Consider the following 18,131-nt stretch of genomic DNA (forward strand, 5'->3'; position numbering starts at 1 on the left):
TCTATCCCCTTGAGTCACTGTCTGCGTTCTCTAACACACACACACACACACACATACACACACACCAAGCACATACTGAGTCCAGCTGGAACATCAAGCCCTTGGGGAGGTAGCTCGAGTTTTTCCATTGAGATGGCCAAAGAGCCACTGCAACACCAAATATCTCCTGGATCTAATTCAACCTGATCTGTTAAAGCCAGGTTTGTATTAAGGCCGAAGCTTTATTAGAAAAATCTGACACCATCATGTGAGGTATGTCGCTTCCCCCTGGACACTGTATCGACTCACACTGAGACCAGGAGCTTGAGATTTTCATATTAGTGTTATCTCAACACCGTATATTAAAGAAATATGTGATGACCTGTGATTAAAGAATATGACCTGGATGTGAAGATGTAATCTCTCAAAGCTTTAGCAAGCTCTCGGTTTCTAGATTACATGTGCAGCATTACACACAGAGGCTCTCAGTAACTCACAAACAGGGGAGTTAATTGTCTCATAATGGATCGTGTTATATTTTGAATGGTGTGAAAATTCAATTTCTTAGCGATTGAAAAACGGTGCAAATGCTGATGTACAAACTTTGGGACATAAGAGAGACTGGCAAAGTATAATTAACCCATTGTCCCCAATTGCTTTAGAAATGGGTATTTCCTAGTAATGTTGTGCCTCATTTAGCTCGTTCAGCCTCTTATAATGAGAAGAAAACTTGCTTGCACTTTTGCCTGAGAGGCTCCTTTTGTCGTTTAGCTCTTTTCGTATTGCACACACTCAAACAATACAGTAAAAGGATTACATCTTTGTGGTGTCAGGCGCCCCTGACTTTTAGTCTCCTGCAGGTTTAAATCCTCTGATGCAACCTTTCAACTCTTATCTGTCTTTTCCTCACCCTCCTCCAGTTCCAAAACATGAACAACATCATCACCTTTCCTCTGGACAGCCTGCTGAAAGGAGACCTGAAAGGAGTCAAAGGGGTAAGGCAACAAAACCGCATGGTCTTGTGTTACTCTACTACCGCACAGGAAGTGTTATATGAGTAGATGAACAGAGCTTAGCTTTGTGCTGAATCATCAGTGACCACAAGAAGTTTTATAAGTTTTATCATGTGTAAAATTGAATCTGCTGGTTTAAAGTGGTTTAAAGCTACCTTGACAATCAGTGCCATCCTTGATGTCATGCTGTCTTGCTAATAAGGTTAATAACAAGCTTCTCTGATATGCCTCAGGCTTCTTTCTGTTTTCATAAAAAATAAAAGTTGAGAAGAGACTAGATAGACAGTAGGGCTGCACAATATGAAGAAAATATGCAATATGTGATAACGTTGTTGAATATCGCGATAATGAGATTACTTGCGATAAATACACAGATATTAAAGTGTACTTTCAGTATTCTGCTAAAATAAAACAAGTTGCTTGTTGAATTTAAAACAAACGGAAGGAAATAATTTCCAAGATTCTTTTATTAAACAATTTGAACATTGAATTGAACATAAAAGGCACCATTAAAAAAAAAAAAAAAGAATGACAGTTACATTTTAAAGTGCAGTTTTCTACTGATATTTTCTGTCAACTAACACAAAAAATCTGTGTTTTTTGCGATATGTCGCAGCCTTTGTAAAACTTATCAAACACAAAGTGGCCCCTCGCCAGGTACAGAGGTATTCAAGAAACTAAATGAAAACAGATTGAAGTGTTGAACTGATTGTTTGAAGTTGACCAACAGGCCAGTTACCAAATACAAGACCCAAATCTGAATTATCTTAGAAAGACTTGCCCTTCTTATGACCTAGTTTTGTTTGAAATGTTTGGATAGTTTTGGTACCAATGCCAAACTAATATTTTTTGAATACTTTAATTTGAGAAATGTTTTTCTACAAAATCCTTTTCTTTTCTTTTAACAAAAGAGTCCAGAGTTCATAAATGTTAAATGTTGTCAGGTAGGTGTACAAAATCTTTGTCTCACAAATGGCCTAAAATTGTATTGTATTATTTTTGTATTTTGTATTTTATTCCTTTCTTAGAGATCTGATTGTAGGGAGATCACAGGAAATGAGGGGAGAGAAAGATGGGGAATGACATGCAACAATTCTTCTTACCCAGACTCAAACTGGGGCTTAGCAATTCATGGTGCCTTAAACCCATAGGCCACCAAGGTCTCCCTAAAACTGACGGTCTGGCAATAACGCAGGTCTTTCCATTCAATGGAATCGTTTAGGCTGCGGCGGGGGTTGCCGCAGGGGGGACACACTAAAACAACCGCAGCGGGCATGTATTGTATATAAAAATACACAAAATAAATTGAGGTTCAATACGCAGCCCTATGTATACTGACATACAACCCCTTAGTTAGTTAGTCAGCCAGTCAGTCATGTGTGTCCACCAACCGGACCAAACCCAGACAGACACTCGTTAACATTGTGCAGCTCTGTAATGCAATCAGCACTTGTTACTGTCCACGGCGGTCTGTGACCTTTCACTCTCCAGTCACATGATTGGCTGTGGTTTTCACCGAGGTATGATGCGATTAAGCCAGCTCTCTAATGAGTCTGGTTGCTGTAGAAACGGCAGTTGTCCCCATGACCCTCGGCCGCTTGGCTTTGTCTCGACCTCTGAACTGTTGTTCTCTTCTTTTTTTTTTCTCTTGCTCTTTTGTGCGTCTCTCAAGTGCAGTGTTTTCTTTTCAGCATCTATCTGCTTTTCTCTTCCATGATTTCCTTTCCTCTCTCTCTTAACTCCACTCTCTCGCTCTCTGTCTCCTTCACTCTGTCCCCGCCGCCCACCCTCTCCCTCAGGCTGTGGCAGCCAGTCACATCTGTAATACTTACCCACTTATTGCTCATTACCCCTATGATGATTCTCATTACCCCAATGACATGGGGGCTAATGAGCTGCTGGTTATTTTATACCTCAGGACTCACACACTTATATAAATGTCACCACTGTTGTAATGTCAATAAACCTCAGAAAGTAAGCTTCAAGTGTCAGAGGAAGGAAAGTAGATGAAATTATGGATTATTTCTTGTCTTTGTTCAAGGCTACACCCCCCTTCCAACCTCTTGCTCACCTCCACAGCCCCAGGCTGTTCACTTGTCCCTTCCTTCCCCTTCATCGTCTTCCTCCTCCTCTGTCATTATTCTGCTTCTTCACTCCTGTCCTCTCCCAGGGAAAGTACCTGTTAGGAGAGGGGAAAGCAGGAAGTCCAGACCTGCATGAAAGGCTGTTTAGACTGCAGGGAGAAAAGGAAGTAGAGTAGGATGAAGTCAGATGTCATGGATGTCATTGGAGATGACAAGGGATGTATATAAAGATCAGAGAAGTCTATGGAGAGAAATTAGTGTTGGGTTTTTCATGATCCACAAATAAAAACAAGATTTGTGTATGACATATAGGACAAAATACGTCTGCATATATTTTAACAACTTCAAGTTGATCTAATAACATCTGCTTTTGAAAAGCTTCTTCTGCATGTCTAAAGATTTTTATACGTTTTTATTTTCATCTATAGGGGTAATGAATGGGGCACAGCCTCTACATGCTTCATTTGACAAAAACAGTGTAGTCAGTGAATTTGAAGTTGCCAAAATTAAAGCCATATGACACTGGAATATTACATTTAAAAATATTTCCTTAAATATTGTGAGAACGGTGACGAGCCTTTCCAACTTTGAAATTCCAAATGAACGTGCTGAAAAGAATTGTGAAGTTGTCCACCAGCACTTAAACGCATTGTGCATGTGTGTATCAGAGGCTCAAAACTCCACACACAAATGTAACCCAATCGACACATTTAGCGAATTGTAAATAAATGCAAAATTAAGACTAATGTCTCTCCATGGGAGACTGAGCATACAGAGGAAAAATACTTTTAAGGAACAAAACGGCCAGGGAAGCAGGAGCATCTCTCTGAAGAAAGTGTATAAACAAAATATCCCTAAAAGATCAATCTGGTATCTTAAAATGCTCCACAATTACTGCAGCTGTGTGGCAGCTATAATAGCCACCAGTCCTTTCATTTGATTTAACTCCGGACTTAATGGCTTCTTGGTGGCCGTTGGTCTCTTGGAGCTTGTTAATATTCTGCCAGTGCTGTCTTGCTGTCTGGCAATGAGTGCAATGAACTAACCCAGAGGGAGACAGCCGCTAATGGCTCTGTGATTAGAGTACTACCACCTAGCAACCTGTCACTGCTGCTCAACCATTTTCCACCTCATCTCATCACCACAGAGGGCAATTGGTATTTCATGAACAGGATAACTGTAAAAAGCCTTTGTTTGACAGAAATATTTAACTGAAGTAGTCTTTGTTAAGGATACAGTTCACTTAGTCCAGCACTAGCATAAAAGGCTGGGGTGGGTCACCTGGAAGACCCAGTAGTGTTTTTACTGAAGATGAACACACCCCTAACACTCCAGTCAGTGGAAAACGAAAAATGCTGAGTCCACAAGACCTTTCTGCTAACAGCGGACTTTCAGAGTGGACGCCGACATGATGTCATGCCTACAGCCGACCCCCTCATTGGCCAGTCTGTGTTTCTAACCCACCATGAGTCATATCATATTAGCTTATCACTATTCAGTTACAGTGTCTGGATAGTTGCTGCAGATCTGTTGTGTGTTTATGTAAGTAAAGAGTGTAAGGAGGGGGACTCTGGGCTCCTGCACCCTGTCTCATTGTGGTTTAGTGGGTCGTGAACACCCGAAACACCCACGCATTCTGAGATTTTAGAAAAGAGCAAATACTAAACGAGGCGCGTTTCTCATTAGTTTGCACACTATCAACTCAAACATCAGCAGCATCAGTAGTTTTTAAAGTTACCGAACAGAGGGTATACAAACAGCAGAAGTAGTAGATTAAAGGGTCAGTTCACCCAAATTTTAACAAAAGCACATTTCCCCACTAGCTTCTATTGCTACCTAGTCATGCAGATTTTGGTTTTTATTTGTTTTGAGATATCTGTTTCTTAGTTTTCTGCCTCCACTACTTATATGACAGAGGTAGTTTGTACCATGAAAAAGGACATTTATATTTTTTAATGATAACGTGCAGACTTTGCAGAAACAATGCCTGTCCTGGTTGCTTACTACTTTCTACACAGAAGCACTCGCTGTGGTCTGTGGATTATCCAGAGCAATAGCCAGGAAATATTTAGCCAATTCGTTTTTTTTGTTAAATGACAGAAAGTTAATCTGCAATTTTAATAATTGTTAGTAATTTTTCAAACAGAAATGACAAATATTCTTTGGTTCTAGGTTGATTCTTTGGGGATTTGCTGATTTTAGTTTTCTGTGATATTAAATTGAACTTTTTTCTATTTAAACTTGAACTTCTTTGTTTTGGTTTGTAAGACAAATCAAGCAACTTAAACATGTCAAAGCAAAAACCAAGTTAAACCTAAACTATCAGATACCACCAGAGTTTTTTTTATTATTTGGGTGAACTGACCGTTTTAAGTGTACACGTCCAAAAACACTACAGATCCAAATTAAACTCTACCTTCATTGCTGCTGACCAGGTTGTACATTCATTACCGCAGTGGGAAAAGGTGTGAGGAAGTTAGTGCTATTCGTGGACATGTGTGGTTGTAGGTAGGAAGAGGTGATACATTTGCGAATAGAGGCCCGTGACATTCCTCCTCTGTCCTTTGGATTCTGCCAGACAGGGAATCAGGGCACTAAGAGCTCGCTGCTCTCTCAGGGAGTGATTTGCCCCGTGCCTTGGCCTATTCTGCTCAGCCATTCCCTGCCCAGCGATGCCTGATTCTGGTATTTTTAGCCATTGTTACCATTTTCTCCTCTCTCTGGCGCTGACATTTCCTTCCGCTCACCCTCTCTTTTCTTTCTGGCTCTCTCTTGACCTACAGTACATTCTTTTGGATATTTCCTCTTTTGCTTTGGCTTTTTTCTTCACTGGCTCATTCTTTCAGTTTATGGTTTTCTGCTTTTGTATTTTTATAGTCTTTTATGCTCTCATTCCTCTGGTGGTTTCTGCCCTTAAGCTGGTTGACTGAATGGCTGAGTGCTACTTGGCTTGGCTCAGTGAAGCGGACTGTGATCCTGTGGGCTCACAAGTTGAGCCTGCCACTCCTCTGCTGTTGAAGTGGAGGTCAACAGTGGGATCACGCACCTCTCTGGAGCTCTAACAATGCACTAAAGCCATAAGCTGTCTGTCCAGCCAAAAATAAATAGTTGTACTTTTCACATGTATGAACAGAAATGCACAGTAAGCAGATATGAGTGCTGCTTCTTTCTGGCGTTCTGGCTCTGGGATCGGGCAACAATTTTTTAGGGAATGACACGGCTGATCGCACCCAGTAATGTTGGCTTTTGTTTGTCATAATCACTGTTTAATAGGCACTGCAGTGTTGGGGATGTTGTTTTAATCAAGCTTGTTGCTCAAGCAGCTGTTGAAAGCACACCCATGACAACGACACATCAGCTGCCTGCGTTATGAATGCCAAAAAGAATTTCACCATGCTCCTGCCTTCCCCAAAACCCCTGCGCATTAACAGTAACCTCGCCAAGCTCCCTGCTGAGACAGCTGTGGGCTGCTTTGCATCCGTGAGGAGGATGATTCAGCTTACTGACACACATTGTGATGAAACACACACCTGTGAATCCACTCACACATACAGTAGTTTTGCTCATTAATGGTTGAGAAAGGAAAGTATTTTTCTAAACACGTGACAGTGATCATGATTGCGACATCTTTGTGATTCCTGGTTGCTATAATGGTGTGTGTGTGTTTAAATTCCAGTGAACAGCCTTATGTTGGAGGTATTCCTATAACTGTTTGGTCTATAAAATGTCAAAAAATGGTGACAGATTCCTGTCACAAATTCCCAGAGCACAAAGTGACACCTTAAAATCTCCAGGTATTCACTTCACAATAATATAAAACAGAGAAAAGCAGCAAAGCATCACTTTTTTGAAGCTAGAACGAGCAAATGTTTTTTTCTTGAAGATTAGAATAGATTGAAAGTTGAAACAACGTCACCACAAAGTCCATTTAGGAGCCGTTCTAGAGCTTTCTGCCATATCAAAAATTGTTGAGTAATTTTCTGTTGATTAACCAATCAATGAACAAATCATTTCAGCACTATATGCCTGACTATTGTTTACAATTTAAACTTTCTGCTTGTTTTTCACAGGATCTCAAAAAGCCTTTTGACAAAGCTTGGAAAGACTACGAAACAAAAGTGTAAGAAACCTAATGTGTATCCTAAACATCTTTTAATTAATTTTTCATAATAGAACCAGTTTGTGAATCGGTTAAAATTTTGCAACCTTCTGCCCCAATGCTTACAATCTTGTGATTGCACAGCCATCATACGTTTGAATTTATATGCTCAGCAATTCAAACAAGTCTTAACTTGCCAATTTAAAGCCACCCACGTGTCAGTTAGTATGTTAAAATGAAATGTGCAGTATGTGTCTTGTCTCTGTCTGACTTGTCTTGACTAACCACTCTCCCCCTCTATCCTCCATCCCTCACCATCACCCTTCCACCTCCACACTGAGGCACCATTTCCACTGACACACCATTGTGACTGTGCATGCAAAGAACACATGACTTTTTATAGCACTTTCATATATTTTACAAGCTGCAAAGGACATTCTTTACTGAAAGGGTAATACATCTACTCTCCAAACCATTTCAATCAGACAGTACAGGCTTTGTACTGACATTGAGAGTTCAGCCCGATGCTATGCGACTGTTCCTGACCGTCCCAACTTATTCTTATGATTTGACTCTATTGATGGCGAACATAGGCCATTAATAGAGTCCAGTTTTCTGCCTGAATAGAAAACCACACAAACATCGTAACATATCTTGCCGCTCTTCCTTTTCGATGACACTTTGACCGCCTCTGATCTCTCTGCTGCCTGCTGTTTTTATATTTACAGACACAAAGAGATGCATTATTTGGTTTTAACACACTATTGATTTGTGATTCCCTTATTTGGTTTGCAAGCTCTTTGCATCCGCAAACCTGAGTTTGCCTTCTGTTTTCAGTCTCCAGGTCGGGAGTCACTTTGAATGCTGTTAATTCAGGAAGAGTGTTTGTAATTACTAAAATCAGACAAATCATGTGTAAATTTGAATGCAGAACATATCTTTAATACTCCAGTGTCTTCTGTCTGTATTTGCTAAATGATGAATACTTCCTGAACTGACGGAACTGAAAGTGACTCGATTCTCAGCCGATCATCAGTTTAACAACTGTCAGTTTGGCTGGCGGCCAAACAGCCTGGCTAACATGTGTCTCTCAATTAGTCGCAGCCCTGATGATGCTGTAACGCTGTCAGGGCTGAAGATTCATGTGCTGACAAAGGCCAGCAGTGTACTCTTAATGAAATTAAATTTGGCTCGTTCGCACTGGCAAAATGGGAAATTTTGCCAGTACAAAGACAGTGCAAAGATTACCGTGGTAAAAACAAAACCTGCTTTATTTTTTTGGGAATAGCATAAAGAGAAACAAAACTGCTAACTGTCTCCTCCCACTATGACTCACACCTCAAGTCAAAGTTAGCATTTGTTCACAGCACCATGTGACACAGCCTTTGTGCACATGCCAAATGAAACTAGATGTTGTGCAACAGCAATAATAGAGAAGAAGAATTAGTTTTTTGCTTCCTTTTTTAAAGTGGTGCAACATCATGAATCTTAATAAGAAAGCAGCTGATAAGGAATGTTAAAGGAATAGTTTGACATTTTGGAAAATAGTCAAGTCAATTTATTTATAGAGCACATTTAAAACCAACCTAGGCTGAACAAAGTGCTGTACAAAGTTATATTATGTTCTAAAAACAAAGGAAGACAATAAAAATATAGACACAATGAACATCATACAAACAACACACTTCTATACAAATGTCCCTGAACTAAATCATAGGCCAAAGAATAAAAATGTGTTTTAAGACAAGACTTAAAGATCTCGGCAGTAGAGGAGGACCTAATATGAATGGGAAGTTTGTTCCAGAGTCTCGGGCCACAACTGAGAAGGCACGATCACCCTTTGTTTTCATCGGAGACTGTGGAATAGCTAAAAGGAACTGATTAGACGAGGTTCCTGGAGGAGTGATGTAGGGTAAGGAGATCAGCAATATATAAAGGGGCCAATCCTTGCCTTAAAATCGATTCTATATTTGACCAGTAAAAAGTGAAGAGAAGCCAATATCGGGGAGATATGATCCCTCCTCCTGGTACCAGTCAACAATCTAGCAGCCGCATTCTGGACAAGCTGCAGGTGTGATAAAGATGATTGGCAAATCCCAGAATACAAGGAATTGCAGTAGATTGACTACTGCAATTCCTGCAATTCCTAATTTGTTTGTCAAATTTTAATGCTGGGTCAAAGATGAAACCTAGATTTCTGGCAAAAAGGGACACACTTGAGGCTAAAGTCCCCAAATTTGTCGAAAGTTCGTCAACTGAATTTGGGCGGGCCAAACAACATGACTTCTTACTCTCATTAAGTTGGAGAAAGTTGTTAGCCAAAATAGTCTTTTTCGCTTTCTGACTGAAAAGTTAGATAGAGGTAGGTAGGTAGATAGTTACCGCTCGCATTTGTTTGTTAAATATTTAGCTATAGCCAGGAGATGGTTAGCTAAGCTTAGCATAAAGACTGAATTAAGGGGGCAACCGTTAGCCTGGCTCTGTCAAAAGTTAACAAAATCCACCCACCAACACATCTAAAGCTCACTTATTAACGTGCTATATCTTGTTTGTTTCATCCATACAAAAACAAGTGTAAAGACAACAAGTTGTTCTTTTCATCTAACTCTTGGCAAGAAAGCAAATATGTGTATTACCCAAAAACGCCAAAGTATTCCTTTAAGACTATTTGGTAGTTTTATATTATAACAATATGTTTTAAAAGACGGCTCATGCAGCCCCACCACTTTGATCTTCCCTCTTTAAAGTTGAGTTGTGGAATGGCCTTTTTGTATTTATTTGTTTTTGTCATATATTGTGCTGAGCCTAGCTGCAGGTTGAAGCTATAACACAGTTGAACACGACGTAGTGAAGTCTGTCTTGATGCACATGAACCAGGCTGAACAGCTCTCAAATGGCTGGCGTACACCAACACCCTTGTTCCGTCTCTCTGAGAGTGAACAAACTACTGCATCCTTTTTGTAGGGAATATGCTGTCAGAAAAACAGCATATGGAAAAGAATGCCCTGTTGCATGTTCTGGTGCCTCCCCTCTGTTGTTTGTGTGCGTGCGTGTGTGTGTGTGTGTGTGTGTGTGTGTGCGTGCGTGCGTGCGTGCGTGTGTGTTGCCTGCTAGAGATACTGTATGCAGAGTGTATGGTCTTTGTGAAAAATCAGCCCTGAATACTGACTGTTGGGTAACCTGGTGTGTGAAAGGTTTCACCAGAAGCAAGAATGCAACAGCGATCAAAATCTTGAGCTACCAATCTCATTTGCTCATGCACTCCCTTTTTCGGTTCCAATTGCCATCATCAGTGAGAAACAACAAGAAACAAGTGTTTTTGGACACCCTCCAAAAGCACTAATGAGCTTAGTGCAGTTTAACCCCTCTCTTGACAATTCTGATTTCAGAAGTTCAAACAACACAAAGCTTTTTTTTCCCCATCTCGTTCAGCGGAATCAGTGCAATTAGCCAGATGTGCAAATTTCGTTCTCAGTATGTTACATCTGGAAATGCAATACTATAAAATAGGTGATGACTGTTTGCTCTGGCTTTAGTTCTGTTGTCTGGTAGGGAAACCAACGGAAAACATTGTGTTTACTGGGATAAATGCCAAGGTTACCTCGCCCGACAACAGAACTTAAAAGAACATATTGCACACCTTAATTTTAAAGTTTGAAGACTGCTTACTACCTGGATGGCTTAGATGAACCTACACGGACACACTAACGTTACTGTTGCACCATAAACCCTCCAAATCCCAGTCATTTCTAACCTTATAGCTATAACTAACCATCTCTAACCCATGACCATTTAATTAGTAGTCTTCTCAGGCAGCCAGCTCCCCCAACAAGGCCACCCTGTTATCTGCCGGACAGCAATAGGGCTGATTTTACACAATACCACACTTTTTCCCCTACGTTTACGGGGCTGTCATGGATGTGCTGTATGCTCTTTGACCCCTGTGATGTCACTTCTTGCCAGCACCAAGATAGAGAAGGAGAAGAAGGAGCATGCGAGGCAGCACGGGATGATAAGGACTGAAATCAGTGGGGCTGAAATCGCTGAGGAGATGGAGAAGGAGAGGAGATTCTTCCAGCTTCAGATGTGTGAGGTTAGTCCGACTGATGATTGGGTGTTTGCTGTGTTTGTGTTTTAAGAAGTAATTCATAATGACATATGCACCATATATTATTAAAAATGACACGCCTGCTTTCAGAAATTGACGGCACACACTTTAGTGCGTCTGACGGGTAGTTGATGTTTGGAAAATTGACTTTTTTACTGGCTAGGTCTGTCAAACTTAGGCAAAATATATATATATATATATATATATATATATATATATATATATATTTCAGAATGGTTGTATAGCCTTTTGAAATAAAAATCTTAGATTACATTTAGTATGTTTGTTCGGTCTGTACCTCCTTTGATGTTTTTTAATGAAGCTTTACTTAAAAGATGAACACATTTACTTTAAAGTGTCTGGATATGAGATGAAAGGGATGTATATGTTTGAGATGGAGCCCTCTGACTGAACCTGGCCTCACCTGTCTGACTAAATGTGTATTCAATATGTTTACAGTATCTCCTTAAAGTCAATGAGATCAAAATCAAGAAAGGGGTGGACCTGCTGCAGAACCTCATCAAGTACTTCCACGCACAGTGCAAGTAAGACAAACAAATCCTATACGGGAAATGTGTTCAGGTTGACCTGAATAGTGTCAGTTTATATGAAGGCACTCACATGTAAATTCAGACCCATTTTGTGGCTGTTCTGTGTTGCTAATGTGTCCGTTTGAATTCATGTGCTACCTGTTCAGTTTCTTTCAGGATGGTCTGAAAGCTGTGGACAACCTGAAACCATCCATAGAAAAACTGGCCACAGATCTGCACACGGTGAGAAAACCAGCTGCTTTCTTTCCTTCACTTGACTCTGGCATTTATATCATATATCATCATGTGTTTCTTCTTTGTTCTTCCTCTCCCGTTTTCTCAAATTTACCGTTGCGACAGATTAAGCAGGTGCAGGATGAGGAGAGGAAACAGCTGACTCAGTTACGAGAGGTCCTCAAGTCGGCGCTACAGGTGGAGCAGAAAGAGGTAACACACACAGCGCTGAAGTCCTCTATGACTTTCCAATGTCAAAGATGTCAATGTCAATCAAATATCACATTTTAATCTTCTTAATTCCTATATATCTGCTCTAAAATCAGATTATTATTATAATTATAATCCTGAACCTCATAATAGCTTAACCTTCAGCTCTTTTCAGAGTTGGCACACACACACACACACACACACACACACACACACACACTTATGTAAATGTAATATGTTGGTAATAATGTAGGACTCTGTCAGGGTTGGGGTCCAAACACTACCATGTATAAGCTGATTTGAGATTTATTTATAGGGACAGTGCATTTTGATTGATTTATGTAAATATGCATCTTTAGTCCCTTTGGCAGGTTGATGTTAAATTTAACAAGTTCAAGATTCAAGAGCATATTTCTAATTAAACTTCTTGTGGAAATTGAATCTGTCTTGGGCTTAGGTGTTGCCCATTTGATCCATACATGCATTGTTATTATCTATGCTATGATTATCTCCACCACCTGAATGAGTGGACGTACTGTAATTCTTAACTAACTCCAGCCCTGTGCTTAGCGAACCATTAAATATGCTGCAGCTCCTGGTCTCACCTGAAGATTGTTTTCTTCTTTCCTCCGCTGCCTCCGTCTTTTGTGAAACAAGTCTAGGAGAGTAAGTGGATTTTTTGAAGAAGAAAAAAAAAATTCCTGTGGTTGTTTGCATCCTGTTTTCATTGTGGTGTTGCTTCAGTTGTAGTGCTAGATTAATAGTTTTTTTAATGCCCTTTTACAGCAGCATACAGTATGTTTTTGTTCAAATGTGTCATTGTCGTGTTTCAGTGCTTTGGTTCATTTTAGTTGTGCTTTTTTATTTTAATTGACTTTTCAATGAGAAAAGCTTGAGCTGGAGCTTCATTCCTGTTGGCTGTGTTTGTCTGCCGATAACGGTACACACCAATAAAGTCATTAAAGCCCCGTCAACGCCTGCCTTCAGAAGTCATCCTCTGTTTCCCGTGGTATTTCCAGACAGGAAATGACATCACTCATACAAATCTTTTGGCCTTTGTTTGGTCCTTTTTTAACGGTTAGTTGTTAGATTGCAGTCAAACCTGAATATCCAAAAGAAAAATCTTTAATCTTTGTTAAGATTAAATCTGTTAAAACTGCATCCAGGCTTATAATCTAAATGTGATTCATCTGAATGATCTTTTCAGAATGGCTTATGAGACTAAAATGGCAGTGTTTTGCCACCTGCCATTGCAGATTCTGATTCATAAGTGGTGTAAAAGCTCCTCTTATTTTGTTATCCCCATGTGTATAAAATCATTCAGGCTCACAGCAGCAATCTTCTATTGTTGTTGATACTTCCAGATTCTCAGAGGAGCAGGAGACTCAGAAGCAGAGTGTAAATCTGAGCCATTTAACGCTTCAGTGGCTCCCACTTGACTGCAATTTGAATGTGCAAATCAAGCTTTTTATTTAGCTTTTTTCTTATTTGTGTAAAGGCTCTGATTTCTTGTCTCTATTTGTTTGTGTTTTCCCAGGATTCACAGGTGCGGCAGAGCACCACCTACAGCCTGCACCAGCCGCAGGGTAACAAGGAGCATGGCACAGAGCGCAGCGGGTATCTTTACAAGAAAAGTGACGGGTGAGTTTTTAAAAATAACTTTAAAAGATCAGTTGTGGTACTGTAGGTGAAGAAAATACTAGTGTGCTGTACATACCAGTTGTAGAAACGATTTTTGAACCATGTACAATTATTTTCATTACGAACTTACCTGCTCATTACTTTTTCATTTAATTGATTCATTTAAGTCTATAAAATAGATAACAAAATAGCTAAAAGTGCTAATCACAATTTTACAGAGCCCAAGATGATGCAATCAAATTTCTTGTTTTAACTGACCAAACCATCCAAATCCCAAAGATTTTTAAGTTTACGATATAAAAGAGAGGAAAGGAGCAGATCCTCTCATTGGAGAGGTTGGTAATGATTTGAAAAATGACTTAAACAATGACTTGACTACCAAAACTGTTGCAGATTCATTTTCTGTGGATCAACTCATCAATTAATCAGCTAATTGTTTCAGCTGGAGAACACATGATGCATCTTTTTGAATGCGCTGCTCAGCCTGTGTCATAACTAATGCATGTTCGGTATTATAACTTGTGATCATAAATATTATATCATAAGTGTCTGCTCTTCAAGTTCAGAGTTCACAGTGTATGTGTCTTCTGTGTTCCAGGTTGAGAAAAGTGTGGCAGAAGAGAAAGTGCACAGCGAAGAACGGTTACCTCACCATCTCACACGGCACAGTAAGTAGACAATACAGCTTTTTTGACACACGGACAGGATCTATGTGTTTGTTCTGGTTAAAACATGCACACTTAAATGCACACACGTGAATAGACTTCCATAAATGCTTAATTTAGTCACACACATTATCTTCACCCATTAACCATGAATATATTAACAGAAAGTAGCTGAGAGCCACAGTTCACAAGTTAACATTCTTCTCACATCACTGCCTCTGCTGAGCCTCTTTTAACTCTGTTTGTTCAATATAAAGATTTAGCTGTGGCCCGGTCAACTCCTCTCACTGATGCAGCTCATCTCACACGTAGCAGCTTATCAGATGTTTCATTGGCAGCAGCAGTAGTCAGATATGGTTAAACACAACACTCTCACTTATTTATGTTGTTGTCATTACCCTCCCTCCCCACCTCCCTCTCTGTTCCTCATCTCTCTCTCTCTGGCAGGCTAACCGGCCGCCGGCTAAACTCAACCTGCTCACCTGCCAGGTGAAACACAATCCTGAAGAGAAGAGAAGCTTCGACCTCATATCTCGTAAATTCATCTCTCTCTTTTTGTCTTTTCATTTTATATGTGGCCTTCCTTACCTTTTTGTCTGTTCGCACCGTTTTCTCTTTTCTTAATCTGTAAACGTTTCACTCAAATGCCTGATTTTAATTGACTCCATTCATCCAGACAGCAGCAGGCCGACATTTGTTGTGCAGCAGTGTGGTTTTCAAATGTTTTTTTTTTTAAATATACATTAACACATGCAGCACATCTCAATCTAGCATTTAGCCTTAATCTTAGAATGAAATAACAGCGAACAAAATTGACAGATCGGCAACTATTTTGCCTTTCAGTCCCTGAGAAATTGTGATAGACATTTTTCACTGTTGACATTAATCAAAATGTCTGCAAATGAATCAATCATGAATCATCAGTTTGTTTGTTTGTTATAGTCCAAAAAGAGTCAATTTTTGTCAAATAAATTAAGTTAACAGCACTTGTGAAGCTGTACACTCTGCAGTCAATTACAGAATTTGTCTTTTCTGTGAGATGTAACTAATAATATTATTAAACATTTGGGCATTTTAGGCCTTTTTTATTACCAAGTTGACAGTAGAGAGATGACAGGAAATGAAGGGGACATAACCTGCAACAAACATTGCATTTCACGGTAATTTAAGATGAGACAGTTTTTCCACACATAAGAGATCCTGGCATTGAGCTGCAGAGGTTAAGCTTCAGCCACTAGATACACAACATGATTTAAGTTGCTTTGGATACAGTGGTGTAAAAATAGTTCTCCCTGGTTATTAGAGAGTGATTCACATCTAAAGACTTGACACCCTCAGTCTGACCTGTCAGTAGGATACTTTAATGCCCTCTGTAGGGAGCTCAGAGCTTTTCCCTCCATCTCCACTGCTCGTTGATTCATGTTCTCCTCTCTTTCCTCTGTCATTTCTCTCTTCTGTTGTGTCATCCATTTCTTTTTTGTTTCAGACGACAGAACGTATCACTTTCAGGCAGAGGACGACCAGGACTGTCAGATGTAAGTGCCTGTTCCTTCCTGTGTGTGTGTGTGTTGTGTTTTGTGTGTGTGTGTGTGTTTTGTGTTGTGTGTGTTCAGTCTTGTTCCTAAGTGCATCCTGTTTACCACCTCGGCCACTTCCTACCTCACACCCAGTCAGACGCTTGGCCTTGTCTTTACCTCCTACCTCCTGACTAATAACTGCCTTTTACTCCTGTCTTCTCTCCCCTTTTAAACTCCCTCCTCCTTTTCTTCACATTTCTTTCTGCTTCGGCTGCTCCCATCCCCACCTCTCAACCTACTTTCTCCTCCTCCTCCTCCTTTTCCTCCTCCCTCTATTTCTCCTTCTTCATCTGTCATTATTCTCATTTTCATCTGCCTGACTTACTTCTCCTATCTCCCCTCCTCTCCTCCCTCCTCCAGCTGGATCTCGGTGCTACAAAACAGTAAGGAGGAGGCATTGAATCAGGCCTTCAAAGGGGACCAGCATGTCGGCGAGAACAACATCGTGCAGGAGCTGACCAAGGCAATCCTGGGAGAGGTCAAGAGGATGACAGGAAATGACGTGTGCTGTGACTGCGGAGCGCCCAGTGAGTGGCACATATACTTTACATTGTTACTGACCTTTTCCCAGAGCATGCCATATGTATTAGACTCATTTTCTTCCTTCCAGGCAACATTTAATTATAATTTTCATTTATAATTAATAATAGTTTTGAAAATCAACTTGCACAGACATGATTCTACCATTTCATTATTGTTTATATTTTATTGCTTTGTTCCTGTTACATGATCACTGCATGATAATGCAGTAACGAGCAGAGACTGTTCGGGAAAACTCAAAGAACCCCACCTATCCCACATTAACCTTTTTAATGCAACGAAATGACCAAATTTATATTGTTTCTCATGACAACCATGTTTAACTGTCTATTTATTTATTTTAATTTGATTACTGACAACATACCGTACTGTTTTTGGAGACCAATTCAATTGATTGTTATGAATTGAGATCCCTCGATTTCTCGGGATTTGAAATCTGCTCCAGGGAAAAATACCTGCAGGGAACTCAAGATTTTTAGCATGTTTAGCATGTTCCAGCCTTCAGATGCAGTAATTATGATAACACTACTGCCACAATTTGCGTCACTGTAATCTGAGGTTTTATCACACAGCAGCTGGAAGGATATGTGCATTTCCAAATTGAGAGAGGTGCTGTGCGCATTTTACACGCACAGCAGTAGTAACTTCATTGGTTATTTAAATCTCCCGACACCAGGACAGGATCAAGGAGGATCTAACGGTAATTATCCACGGTTCTGTGGTTAAAATCAAATTTCATTTATGCCGAAAAAACCTGGGAAAATAGTGAAATATTTTCTGGAAGTATTGACTTTAAAAGCATTGAGAAATCCTTTAATTTTAGTCTTGGCTTCCCTACTTTGTAAGGACATAAAGCCAACAATATGTAGACTGCAATGGATTATTTGAAGCATGACTCTGAAATAAATTAACAGAAACTATTTGCTGTCTGGAAGGTAGGAAATCAGTCTGAAAATGTGTGGTATGCTTTGGGAAAGCAGTGATATACTGTATATGCATTGTTATGAGCTAATGGATTTGGCTCAGAAAATACTGAAAGTCCTGCAGACTGGATATGGAGATATTACTGGAGATATTTTGTCATGACTTCGAAACAAAATCTGTTTTTCCTCAAATACACAAAGTTCCCCTAATCATTTTTTTTCCAATCCCATGAAATTTCCTCCTCCAGACATGTATATACTTTCACATACTGTGTATGGTATACACATACATTAGATCCACACATACCCTGAGTATCTAGGTCGGACTTGGTTACAGTACAGCTTGGTCATTTTCTTCTGAAATTGTGTGCTGTGAGATAGTAAAAAGCCCTTCAGGCAGCTATTACATTTTCAGAGCCCACGGCTTTCCACAAGGACACATCAAAGGTGGCTCACCTGCTGCAGGAATTACTTTAGCTTTAGTGGTTTTTGCTCAAGGACAGCGTGTCACCCATATTAATTTCTCCC

At 40.0% G+C, this 18,131-nt stretch overlaps 1 protein-coding gene across 3 annotated transcripts in view; it reads left to right on the forward strand.

Moving 5' to 3' along the window:
* Positions 1–18,131, forward strand: part of asap2a (ArfGAP with SH3 domain, ankyrin repeat and PH domain 2a) — a 60,225-nt gene that overhangs the window by 30,608 nt on the left and 11,486 nt on the right. For 2 of the 3 annotated variants that reach the window (XM_035994527.1, XM_035994528.1), the window contains exons 4-15: positions 900–974; positions 7,147–7,196; positions 11,139–11,268; positions 11,743–11,828; positions 11,981–12,056; positions 12,174–12,260; positions 12,915–12,923; positions 13,795–13,898; positions 14,497–14,566; positions 15,011–15,098; positions 16,050–16,098; positions 16,501–16,667. In XM_035994527.1, the coding sequence (XP_035850420.1) occupies positions 900–974; positions 7,147–7,196; positions 11,139–11,268; positions 11,743–11,828; positions 11,981–12,056; positions 12,174–12,260; positions 12,915–12,923; positions 13,795–13,898; positions 14,497–14,566; positions 15,011–15,098; positions 16,050–16,098; positions 16,501–16,667 (991 nt within the window). The remainder of the gene's footprint in view (positions 1–899; positions 975–7,146; positions 7,197–11,138; positions 11,269–11,742; positions 11,829–11,980; positions 12,057–12,173; positions 12,261–12,914; positions 12,924–13,794; positions 13,899–14,496; positions 14,567–15,010; positions 15,099–16,049; positions 16,099–16,500; positions 16,668–18,131) is intronic. The other variant, XM_031278646.2, reaches the window with a different exon arrangement.

The sequence above is a fragment of the Sander lucioperca genome, chromosome 18 (assembly GCF_008315115.2).
Source record: "Sander lucioperca isolate FBNREF2018 chromosome 18, SLUC_FBN_1.2, whole genome shotgun sequence".
In the NCBI taxonomy this organism is placed as follows: domain Eukaryota; kingdom Metazoa; phylum Chordata; class Actinopteri; order Perciformes; family Percidae; genus Sander; species Sander lucioperca.